The sequence below is a fragment of the Chaetodon trifascialis genome, chromosome 3 (assembly GCF_039877785.1).
Source record: "Chaetodon trifascialis isolate fChaTrf1 chromosome 3, fChaTrf1.hap1, whole genome shotgun sequence".
NCBI lineage: Eukaryota > Metazoa > Chordata > Actinopteri > Chaetodontiformes > Chaetodontidae > Chaetodon > Chaetodon trifascialis.
Window position 1 is genome coordinate 1,372,343 of NC_092058.1, and position 13,044 is coordinate 1,385,386.

General features: G+C 44.5%; 1 protein-coding gene across 1 annotated transcript; it reads right to left on the reverse strand.

Moving 5' to 3' along the window:
* Positions 1-6,982: 6,982 nt before the first annotated feature.
* On the reverse strand, positions 6,983-12,880 carry LOC139351547 (NACHT, LRR and PYD domains-containing protein 12-like). Its single transcript, XM_070993493.1, is given in 9 exon segments — positions 6,983-7,779; positions 7,842-8,631; positions 9,248-9,415; positions 9,686-9,859; positions 11,344-11,517; positions 11,801-11,974; positions 12,395-12,545; positions 12,548-12,568; positions 12,877-12,880. Coding segments are annotated over 8 exon segments (876 nt in total). The 3' UTR covers positions 6,983-7,779; positions 7,842-8,621.
* Positions 12,881-13,044: the final 164 nt, after the last annotated feature.

The following is a 13,044-nucleotide window of genomic DNA, read 5'->3' on the forward strand; positions in this document are numbered from 1 at the left end:
AGGTCTGCTAAGCTCACGTCTTTCTAGCTCCACACCAACAGATCTGTTTCATTTCCAAACCTTCAGTCTTCAGCCGTTCATCAGACCTCACCGCGCGCTCTGCACACACTGAAGGCTTTAAACTACTTTTAGAGCTCCACATCCAGAAAACCCACAATGATGTCTACAATCAGTGCTTTAAGTCGGGTGTTCGTTATGTAGCCGACCATTATGCTACCGTTGTATGGAAAGCAAGATAAATGGTGAATGGATGCACTTCCGTGGTGATTTTCTATGTTAGCAGAGAGACGTAGCCACCGCTCATTTCTACCACACAAACATCACCACAGTCTTCATCCTCTGGGGACCATAAATGTCTAAACACTGTCACGAATCCTAAAAATGTGCTGTAACAAGACCTGGAGGCAAATGCAAGAAAGGCAGCAGCAGTGAGAGGTGGTGGAAGAGGAGGGGGAGGAGGAGGAGGAGGGGGAGAAGAGGAGGCTGAGAGGGAAACATGAGACAGGAAGCTGCTGCTCCTCTGCTGGCTTACATTTCTGCTGTGTTGGGAAAAGGTTGATATACAGACTGTATGCAGATGTGGGGGAGCCAAGACGCCAGGGGGGCCTGTTGACATCAGTTTATATGGAGGGAGGCTTCTGGTCGCCTGCTCCGTCCATTGATTCTGTGTCCGGGTGGATGTCATTTGATCTCAGCTGCTGCATCAGTTACCATCATTTAAACTCAGAGCATCTCAGGAGGGCTTTGTTCTCTTCTGGTTGGACTCGAGTGTGGTGAAACTTCCTTAAAACCATCGGAGACGCGTGAAGAGGTGATGCAGATAGCATGACTGGTTCATCAGCTGGTTAGAATATAGAATATCAACAAGTCTCACACACATTTCCATGAAATTTGGTCGAAACGTTCATGGTTTCCAGGTGATTTATCCTGCTGACTTTCCCTCCAGCGCCACCATGAGGCTAACATTTGTGATTCAAATACTGAATGAGTGATAAATCTACTCTTGGATGGCTTCCCATGAAATGTGGTTCAGACATTCATGTTCCCCTCAGGATGAACTGTAATGTCTCTGGAAATCCTCCAACTTTCATCTTTCATTTGTCCATTACTTTAATTTATGACTCAAGACCTGCAAAACATTCCCATCAGCCTCAGATGTACTTTGTGCTCAGTACTAATCAGCTAATGTTAGCATGCTAACGTGCTAAACGAGGTCGGCACACACAACATATTGGACCTGCTGAACATCATAATGTTCGTACAGTCTTCGTGAGCATGTCAGCGTGCTGATAATACAGCTTTTAGCTCAGTCTTGTTGGCGTGTGACTCTTCTCACATCAGGTCATATAATACGTCTGAATTACAAGCATCACTGTGACCTTTAATTATTTTTAGACGACTGAAGAAGTATTCAGAATTTTGCTGTTAGACTAATGTTTTTCCTCGTCCTTCCTGTCCTCTTCATCACCTCACGGGCGCTCAGATTTATCTTGAAACTGGCGGGTCCTGGTCTGCAGGACCTGGAGCTGCTGGTCTGCTCTACAACACAGTTATGACCCAAAGCTAACATTAAGTGCAGCAGCACACGCCACCGTACTTGGAAGATGTGGCTGAGAGTGAAAACAGCAGAGTAATTCAGACACTTCATTAGAGCTCTATAATGTTCTGTTCCACTAAACATTCATTTAAACTACATTTCATTTCATTTAAAAGCCACATTACAGGGAATATTTATTCCACACACATCTCACTTCTATAAAGGGGAGAGTGAATGTCTGTGTTTCATTAGAAAATGTGATGTTCACTTTTCCTCCACCTATTCACTGGAGACACTCCACATCTCCACCACTGTTATTTTCATCTGGGTCATTCAAGGAAGGAGTCCAGCTCCTATTGATTTAAGTCTAATGGATTTCATTGGACCTCCCATGATTACACATTAATATTTCATCGGCCCTCCATTTCCTGTCTGTATCCCTGTAAAAACCTGAGCGCCATCAGCACCATCGCTGCTGTCAGACTGCTGCAAACGGGGGAGAAGCTGTGTGTGCTGTGGAGACTCAGCGGTGGAGGAAAGGAAACAGAATAAAGAGAGAAAGACGACAGGTAGCTTTCAGAATCAAAGGCCACACACCGCAGAAACCCTGAATCACCTGAACACCATCTAATGGGTTGAATTTTCTCCACCAGTGGCTGGTTTTGCACTGCAGGTCTGAGCTGGTTTAGATAACACACTTTCACATCACAGTGAAGAGCACCGTCGGTCCAAACGATTTCAAACCTGAGATCACGAGACAAACGTGATCATCAGGTGACAAAACCTGCTTGTTTTCTTAAATATGAAAGAGAATGACAGAACGTCACCGTGCAGACTCCTTCTAATATTCCCAGTTTGTTTTCATGAATCTGACCTCAAGTCTGATGCAGGCCTGGTTAGTGTTGAGGCTTCGCTTCACTTCAGGCTGATTTAAAGTCCATCTGTGAACCTGAAACCTGTTTCTGTCCCTGCAGTTCATCCAGACTGCTGCTGCGAACACCAGGTAGTTTGTAGTTGGTGTCAGATTGATTACAATCACTTTCTGCCTTAATTACAGCCAATTAAATGTCCGACAACGTAGTATTTTGACAACCCGAACAGTTGAATCAACATCTCTAAAACAGATTCAACACAAACTGACATTATAACACTCATGAAAATAGAATTTATTGCAGGACTGTTGCATTAGGCTGCATTAGTTTTAGTTAGGTGTACCTAATAAACTGGCAACTGAGTTTATCCTAATGTTTATTTACAGAGAACCAAAGTACAAAGTGCATCACATAAAAAACAAATATAAACTAGTGTTTGCTGATAAAATGCATGAAAACAAGTAAAAACAGAAACAAAATGACAGTAAAAGTCAAATGAAACAAAGTGAATGGAGCACAGTGTCTCAGAATGAGGAGAAAATGCTAATTATCTCTGATGATCTTTTTCTAATTATAAAATAAACACGACCGGCTGATGTCCGATTTGACACATGACTCGGCACAAACACAGCAGATGAACTTTTCCACTTGAAATCTCTGGCTGCCAGGTACGTTCAGACTTTGAGGTGACTGCAAATAAGTGTGTCCGTCTGAGTTGACATCAGTGAGTCCGTCTCAGTTACATCCTGTGGACGCTCTGTCTCTGTCTCTGTGTCTTCTCTCCTGGTTTCTCTCTTATGGAAACATTAGATTCGGTAGCTGCAGGCTGCTGTTTGACTGCTTCCTGTCCTCCTCTTAGCCTGCACTGCCCCCTTGTGTTCACACATGGCCTGTGCTGAAGTCACTTCAGAACGGTGAGGACGCTCACAGGGGTGGACACAATAATGTGAACACTGGTGCGGGATAATGCAATCCACTGCAACACTATAAACCATCCATCTGACAGAGCTGCATTTATTACCCAGCTTCTGTATCAGACTGCAGGATACACAGGCCTGTTTCACAGCTCGTACAGACGTTCATGTCCCTCTTCCTCCTCTTCCTCCTCTCAGCAGAAATCATTTGTGATTAAATCCTGCTGCTTTGTTAAAGATGTAAGATTATGTCTGATTCACAGTACACTGTGTCAGCTGACACACTTACAGCCCAATGTGTTTCACATGTAAATGACAATTTCACATTTAAAATCAAATTAAGAAAGATTTAAAAAGTGCAGCCTCACGATGACACTGTGTTTGTTAGAGCGACAGTAAAACCACATCACTGTAGTTTTTAGTTATCTGGAGCCATACTCTACAAAACAAAGCCTTTAAAGGATAAGATTTTTTAAAATCCTAATTATTGGTAGATAATATTTTATTTAGTTTTCCCACCTAATTACAGGTGATTACATTAATCATGAACAAACACATTTCTTGTCCGTGAAACAACTTTCAGGATCAAAAAGGACGTCAATGAGGTAAGTTTATTTTAAAGGTACGGAGTAAGGTAATCACTTGGACCCGGGCTGTTAACATAGCTAGCAAACAAAAGTGGACCCAAAACTGACCCTTGGGGGGCCACTGACAACCCTGTAGTACACTGGAGGAACCAAACCTTCATTGTTTGTCTTTCACTGTTCCAACAATCACCACCAACTCTAGTTTGGTCGAAATAAATCCTTAATTCACCGAATGGGGAAAGGAGCGAGAGTGGCAGAGGACATCAGAGAAGCACTGAGGTTAACAACGTATAGAGCCGGAACATTTCCTCTGGCACTGCGACGTGATGATAGGTAAAAGGAAAAAACACCTTTAGGCCTCAGCTTCATTAAAAGTCAATCCAACAGCAGTGGAGCGTCATCACATCAGGACCCTGAGTCCTCACATAAAACCAACCAACCAAACCAAGAATAAATTCCAAAACTCAGTCCATACTGGCACACTGGGCAGCCCGTGTGCACATCAGATTATCAATCAGAAATACACACACTCTCTTCTGTAAAGGCTGAACACACATGACAAACAAGACAAACAGCTGTGGACAGGTGCAACCAGCAACATCGATCCAAAGAAGCGCAGAATTAAACATCAGCAACGCGGACAACACAGAGACGAAGAAACGGTGCAAACTGCACAGCAGCTGCAGCCGCAAACACACATTAAAGCGCCAGTTTTTACACACTGGGCAGCGCGCGCACGCGCGCGCGAACACACACACACACACACACACACACACACAGAGCTATGTTACTAGGCAACGCGTGCACTCACCTGTCTGAACGTCATTCCGTGACTGTCGTGCACCTGAAGTCCTCAATGATCTGCTCTGGTTCACCGTCTTCGCTTGGCCGTTGGGATCATGCTATAACCAGTCCTCTCAGCCTCTGTCCCAGTATAACCAGTCCGCTCAGCCTCTCCTCCTCAGAGTTACGACCAGCAGGAAGTTTTAAGTCCTCACACAAGGAAGAAGTTCAGCAGTGAAGCAAACCGAAATCAACGCTGGAGGATCCGCTGCGAGCATTTTAGCATTTAGCTAACACTGCGTGCAGTTTGCTCGAGCCTGCTAACGTTAGCTAGCTTAGCTTTCACCTGTTGTAACATCGGCGAGTTGTTGCTCCTCCGTCCTCGAGTCTCTGACTGTTTTATTTAAAACAAAATCATCATTTCAGGCAGAATTTCCTTAAACTGGGCGTCTTCGTGCCTCCTCTTTCTCTGCTCAAACCCACTGTGAACACTGTGGTAACGTTTGAGTCTGTGATGCTAACAACAACAACTGCTAACGTCTTTGGATTTGGCGCAAATGCCATGCAGAGGTCGAAGGTCAAGGTGGAATAGTCCATTAACTGTGAAATGTGGGTGATGATATAGATATGGAAATGGATCGGTCCACATTTATCACGCAGGCAGGTTGGTCTTTACCTGTTACAGGTTATTATTCGTTTGGAGGCACAAAACAGGAAAAATCACATAAAGACATTTTTAATAAAGGAAACAGAAATTCAGGAGATCTCAGGCAGCTGCCAGTCTACGTGTTAGAATGAGGTTTATTTTTGCTTTTGTCCTTATTATCATTAACACTTTATTCTTTATTTTGTTTTATTTAATTTATTTACATTTTGCATACATTACATTTCATTTTTTACGTGTTTTTATGTCCATTCTGATATTTTATGGAAAGCACTCACTTGGTGCATTCGATTTCTTTCCTGTAAAGCACTTTGAGCTGCAAGTCCTGCATGAAAGGTGCTGTGCGAATAAAGTTTATTATCATTATTTCAATTACCTATCTAATACTGGGTAGGACCTCCTTTGCCCCGAGAACTTCATGGTGGACTTTCTAAGAACCTCTCAGAGCTGAACTTCAGGCTCCAGCAGCTTCTCAGCTCTCTGCTTTCTAATGTGAAATTGTGTGAAGAGGCATTAAAGATGTGGGGAGTGCAGCTGGAAAGAGGAAGAAGCTGCCGAATGTGAAAACCTCTTCAGGCATTTGGTGAAAGGCTTCAGAACATGAAAGTAAAAAAAGGAACTGAACATATTTGCTGTTTAATGTGGAACCAGCTGATGTGCCCGAAAACCTACGACATGAACTCACTGGTCTGCAAAGCAACGAGCTGCTGCTGAGAGCGGCTCTGTTCAAAGGATGTTACTGAAACGTCCTCGACAGGAAAAAGGTTCCTCAGCGCTGAAGACTGTGGCCCTAAAGGGATGCAGTCCAGGTGAGGTTTCTCCATCACCATCACTGTCCAGCTCCGGTGAGTCTGAGCCCACTGTGGCTTCATTCTCCAGTTCTTAGCTGACAGGAACGTTCTGCTGCTGTCGTCCGTCCACTTCAAGCTTCCTGTGCTGTGTATTCAGACGCTCTTCTGCTGTCACGCCTGGTGGTTTGAGTTACTGTCTTCTGGTTATTCACCTCTGAGCTCTCATAAACGAGCCGGTTTCGCCCACAGAGCAACATGATTGGCTGTACAGATATTTGTATTAAGAAGCATGTACGGGTATACCTAATAAAGTGGCCACTGAGTGTACGTATCGTCTTTCTGATCTGTGTCTTGCAGACTGTGATGCTTCACATCAACAGGTCAAATCCACACGCGGGCTGAAATGAAGGTTTGCAGGCGCAGTTTGAGTCGTCTGGTGGGAAAACCACAGACCTCCATCAGTCTTTATTTGCACTATTAGAGATTACATGACACAGTCTTAGTGGATTTACAGAGTTTAAGAACAAAAATCAAATCAAACAGACAAGAAGGGGAAAAGTTGTTTTTTGTTTTTACATAAGTGATTATAAACATATCAGTACATGGGATAAAGCTGGTAAATTTAAGCCAGAAGAAAAGTTATAACAATATATGAACAGCAACCAGGTACCATGCACACGCACACAAACACACACCTGTACATGCACATATATTGCACACACATACACACGCATGAATGCAGACTAGAGGTGCACAGAGACGTCACCGTCTGTATCTGCATTGACATCGAAGATGAGAAGTCCCGATAAATCTGACAAATGTTTTTTTTTTCTTATGTTCTGTGGAAGTGCAGTCTGATTTATTGTTGGCATGAAATTATCAAATATATTTCCACGTCATCATCCTGAACTCTACATCTCTCTTCTCACCTTATTTTTTCAGCTAAACTACGTTTAATAGTCTGAACAGAGACTGAGTGCATAAACCTTTTCTAAATCGAAAGGAAATAAAAACTAAATAAAAATTTTAAACATGTACATAAAGATGGTGGATAGAAAACCAGTGTTAAAATCTAACACTCCCCTCTTTGAGCGTCTTGACGTGTTAATGTGGCTGCAGCTCGTTCAGGATGCGTTCAGAGATGCAATCCGACAACACTGAAGTGGAACATCATCTCACCATCAAGCCCTGACGTCCTGATGTTCACACAGACAGATCTGACAGCCCATGGATACCACAGATATTTATATATTAAGTATTACACAAATACATAAAAGAGCCTTGAACACAGAATCAGGGTAAGAAATGAAAACACTGTTGGTTAAACAGCAGAATAAAATGTGAGAGGCAGAAAACAGATGTACAAAAATATTGAAAATATTATAATATTAAAAAAAATATAAAGTCTATTACAGCAGAGAGAGGAAGGTGCTGCACACAACGCTCTGTTGTTACAAAACACAGTGGCTGGACATCATTCTGTGAGCCCTGTGCACCACGAAGCCCTCATCCAGTACAACCAGTCCACTCAGCCTCTCTGTCCCACTATAACCAGTCCACTCAGCCTCTCTGTCCCACTATAACCAGTCCACTCAGCCTCTCTGTCCCACTATAACCAGTCCACTCAGCCTCTCTGTCCCACTATAACCAGTCCTCTCAGCCTGTCTGTCCCAGTATAACCAGTCCTCTCAGCCTCTGTCCCAGTATAACCAGTCCTCTCAGCCTGTCTGTCCCAGTATAACCAGTCCTCTCAGCCTCTGTCCCAGTATAACCAGTCCTCTCAGCCTGTCTGTCCCAGTATAACCAGTCCTCTCAGCCTCTGTCCCAGTATAACCAGTCCTCTCAGCCTGTCTGTCCCAGTATAACCAGTCCTCTCAGCCTCTGTCCCAGTATAACCAGTCCACTCAGTCTCTGTATGAAATGTAATGGCCCACACACTGACACCTGGCAATCATGGGGCTGACTGTTGTTTTTTTGTTTTTTTTCTGTTTCCATCACATTATTTCTGTTTTCCTGAGTAAAATCCCCCACACACACACACGCACACACATTCCTATCCATCCCTTTTGGCAAAGAGAAAATCATCCATATAATTAAGTCGTTGTGTTTGCGTGCTCATTTTGCTGATTCATTGAAGAAAAGGTGACTCAGACTTTCAAGTATCCACTGTGACAAAGGTTAGTAAAGTGCTGACAGCGCGAAGCTTCGATTAAATCCTCACACTTTGTATCGTCCTGTCCAGGTGGAGGAGGTGCTGAGCTTTGAGCAGGAGGGGTGGAGGAGTCTCAGTGTGTCTGGCAGTGGAGCTGATCTCAGAGCAGTTCACTGAGAGTCAACTGCACATGTTGTGACTCCTCTGTCAGTCACTGCAGCCTGAAGCTCTCCACTCCACCTCCCAGTAACTCCCTGGATCGGCTCTCACAGCTGATCGGCTCCAGCCAATCAGCGTCCTGCTCGCTCACTCTGACGGAGATCACCACAGGCTGAAGAGAGAAGAGGACAGACATCAGAGGTCATAGGTCAGAGTTCACAGAGAGTCCGTCATCAGCTGACAGTCAGTGACGCAGCACATGCAGAATAAAACAGCAGCAGGGACTTCAGTGGAGCTGCTGCTCAGAGTCCCTGAACGCATCACGACTGCAGAGACAGAGACATTCACTGCAGTTCAGGTTCAGAGCTGGTAAAAACAGACTGGACTTCAACAAAGGACCTGCTCTGTAAAAGACCACGTGGTTACTTAATGTTATGATGGTTCTCTGAAGTAAGAGGCAGTGATTTTCAGGTTTCATTCGCACTGATCTGAGAGCTGTGACAACAATGAACTGATGAGACAACAAACACTTTGAGGTCAGATTTGATGGTACGACTGTCTGATCAATGAGGACCTCTGTCTCTGACATCTTGGAAACCCATCAGCTGTAATCCAGACACACGAGAACAACAAGCTTTTGGCTCATCTGATTGGCTGACTCTGTCTTGAAGTCCATCACCACAGGTTCACAGAGGAAAGCAGCGGTTGGAAGTTCACAGGAAATGCTGGATCTGGGTCAGGTACGACACTGCTGAAGTCAGCGTGGACTGGCACAATCCTATACTGACCTGAGATTCTTCAGTCTACTGCGCGGACTCCTCTCTAGGAAATGAGACAGCAGCTGCAGTCCAGAAACCCTGAGCTCGTTGTTGGTCAGCTCAAGCTCGGTCAGGTGGGACAGGTTGGACTGAGCCAGAGAACCACAGCTGACCTCTGACAAGCTGCAGTCGCTCAATCTGAAGAGAGTAAAGGGAGCAACGTCACAAAACCACATTCCTGTTGAAACATTCAGCGCTGAATAACCTGCTCAGAGCTGGAGGTCTGGAATGTAGAAGGTCAGACAGTGAAACACCTGAACGGGATGCAGGTTCAACACAGTGAAAGACAAAGGTGAGAAAGCTCTTATCTCTTATCTCAGCTCCATCCACACAAACTCATGCTGTGTAGTCACCTCAGCTTTCCCATCACACTTATCTGATCATAGAAATAAAACCATGGCGTCTGACCTCAGAGTCTCCAGTCTGCAGTCTGGACTCTCCAGAAAGTCACACAGCAGCTTCACTCCTGAGTCCTGCAGCTTGTTTCCACTCAGCTCCAGCTCTCTCAGATGGGAGGGGTTGGACTTCAGAGCCGAGGCCAGAGAAGCACAGCTGACCTCTGACAAGGTGCAGTAACTCAACCTGAACAAAGAACACGTGGCGTGACTTCAGAAGCATGTTTTTATCTGAAAAACACCTGAAAGCGACAGGATGCAGGTTCAAAATCGTAAAACAGAAAAGGTGAGGAGAGATCTGCCTCCTCAGGTTATTCTCTAACCCGAGATATTGTGTTAGATAGAGCATCAGTATTTGGCGTCGTCCACACTGAGAGGAGTCGTCACAGACTATGACCACATGGGGCGCCAGGACCCAGGCCCCCTGACTCCAACAGACAGGTGGACCCCCCATACCAAGGTGGGGAGCCCGCCTGCCCAGCCAGGCCAAACGACCCGGGACCAGCACCCCCCCCCCCCCCCAAGCCAGTTTTTCTAGATTTTTACTTACAAAGGGTAAGTTGGATACAGGTCGGTCATTGGGGTCTAAAGTGCTCTTCTTCAGAAGGGGCTTTACCACAGCTGTTTTTAAGGCGGTGGGGAAGACGCCCGTCTGAAGGGAGCAATTCATAATGTTTAAAAGCTGTTCCTCAAAGAATCCATAAAATGATTTTAGAAGTGATGTGGAAATTGGATCTAAAAGGCAGGCTGTTGGGTTTACTTGGGAGAAAACTCGACCAAGTGTCCTTGCATCAACCAGGCCAAAACTCTGCAACTCAGGCAAGGACAACAATTCCAGTGTGTTAACAGATAAAACTTGTTGGCATAAAAGACTGGATCTGATGTCCTTGATCTTAGTTCTGAAGTGGTCTGCAAAGTTCTCACAAAGAGCGTCAGAAACTCAAACTGCTCTCACCGGGGCCTCCTGCTGGTTAAAACTTGTGATGTTAAAAAACACACAGTAGTGGTCAGACAAAGCCAGGTCGACAACAGAGGACACACCAATGGACAGGCCATGGGTTATGACCAGGTCCAGGGTGTGTCCCCTGTTGTGAGTTGGCTGCGTGACGTGCTGCTCAAAATCTAGACAGTTTAAAAGGTTTAAAAATTCTCTGGATATCCGAGGTGTCATCGACATGTAGATTAAAATCACCAGTTATTAAAATCCTGTTATAAGAGGTGTGAATGACTGATAAAAGATCTGAAGATTCACTGATATAAGAGCTAGAGTGATGGGATGGTCTATATACAGTTATGCACAGAATTGGAGGGCTGCTAAAAACAAAGGCGTGATGCTCAAATGTTGTGAAACTGTTAAAAGACACTGCAGTAGAGGTCAGTGCGTTATTTGTAATTGATGCAGTTCCGCCTCCTTTTCTACCCCTCTAGTAGAAATAAAAAATTAAAATTTGGTGGGGAAGCTTCGGTGAGAACAACAGGTGCATCAGTGCCAAGTCATGGCCCCTTCAGAGGCTGGGTTTGATTTAATTCTGCCTTTCGCTTGTGTTTTTAGAAGTAAAAGTGTTCCCTTCCAAGTTATAACCTGAGCTTCAGCCAACACTGTCAGTTTTATCTATTTGATTTGACCAGCAGTGGGCATCTGATCATAGAAATAAAAGCGTGGAGCCTGACCTCAGAGTCTCCAGTCTGCAGTCTGGACTCTCCAGAAAAGCCGACAGCAGCTTCACTCCTGAGTCCTGCAGTTTGTTGTTGCTCAGCTCCAGCTCTCTCAGATGGGAGGGGTTGGACTTCAGAGCCGAGGCCAGAGAAGCACAGCTGATCTCTGACAAGCTGCAGCCCCGCAATCTGAATAAACAATAACATGCGTAGCTTTAGACGTCATTCAACATGTTCAGAGAGTGGAAACTGTGACCACGTGAGCGCCACAGGATGCAGGTAGAATTTTCCAGTGTATTCTTGTTCTATTGAGGTTTTAAATGTGGAGCTCAGCATTGCTCTACAGTCAAAGGACTAAACCACTGAAGAAGAAACAGACTTAAGCATGAAGACACTCAGAGTGGATCAGAGCAATATCAGCTTTACGTCTGCAGTTTAGTGTCAACGAAAAAATAAAAACATGGCGTCTGACCTCAGAACCTCCAGTCTACAGTGTGGATTCTCCAGAAAGTCAGACAGCAGCTCCACCCCTGAGTCATACAGTTTGTTGTAGCTAAGGTCCAGCTCTCTCAGATGGGAGGGGTTGGACTTTAGAGCTGAGGCCAGAGAAGCACAGCTGATCTCTGACAAACTGCAGTAACTCAACCTGAAAACAGAACACGTGAGGCAGATTTATTGATCTGTTCAAATCAGTTGGTGGTGACCTCGTCGCTGTGGATCATTGGAGCGTCAGACATTCATACACCTTTTCATGTCAGCACAGATCAATAACATGCTGCTCATCTCAGTCGAGTCTGGAAGGACTGTCAAATCAGGCATGTTGGATTAAAAAACTTTTATCTTAAATGTAATCCAGTACTTATAGATCATTTTCTGAGAGGAAGCAGGGATGAAGTGAAACCAACTGTTCAGCCATTTGGACTGACAGACCTTCAAAGACTGGTTCGGTTTGTACTCGGGGTTAGGCTGAGGTTTCAGACCCCCGACCCAAAGACAATACAAACCAAATTTGATGATTTGATGGATTTAAATTTGGCCGAAGACCAAACACAGTCAGTGAACCGACCTGAGAGTCTTCAGTTGACAGTTTGGACTCTCCAGTCCAGCAGACAGCAGCTTCACTGCTGACTCCTGCAGTTTGTTGGACTCCAGCTGCAGCTCTCTCAGATGGGAGGGGCTGGACTTCAGAGCCGAGGTCACAACTTCATACTGAGTGTTTGAGAGTCGACAGCCAGAAAGTCTGCGGTCGCATAAAATATGAAAGTTAAAATACAATAAAATCTGATCTACTAAATGAAAGTACCCCTTTCATCAAGGTTCGGTTAGTCATATTTCAGCGTTTCACATGAAACAGTAATGAGGGGTGTCCTGAGCCGATCCTAAAGACTGGTATCAGGTCCAATCCGGACATATGTTAAAGGAATAAAATTAAAATAAAGTTAATCTGATCCATCACTGAATTTCACTGTCTTTGCATTTAGCTGTTGTGAAACACTGTGAGATGCTATTCAAATACAGTTTATAACATTATCATGTTGGTAAATGAACGCATCATGATAAGCAGCAGATGTTAATAAAGTTATTTTTAACCAATTTCACCAATTTCGCCTCCGTGAGCCAAAGGAAGATCATCAGAAGGTGAACAATAAACTGTCGACAAACTTCCCTTAAAAACATTTCTAGATGATTCTGAACGGTCAGGTGGGAAAACAGCTC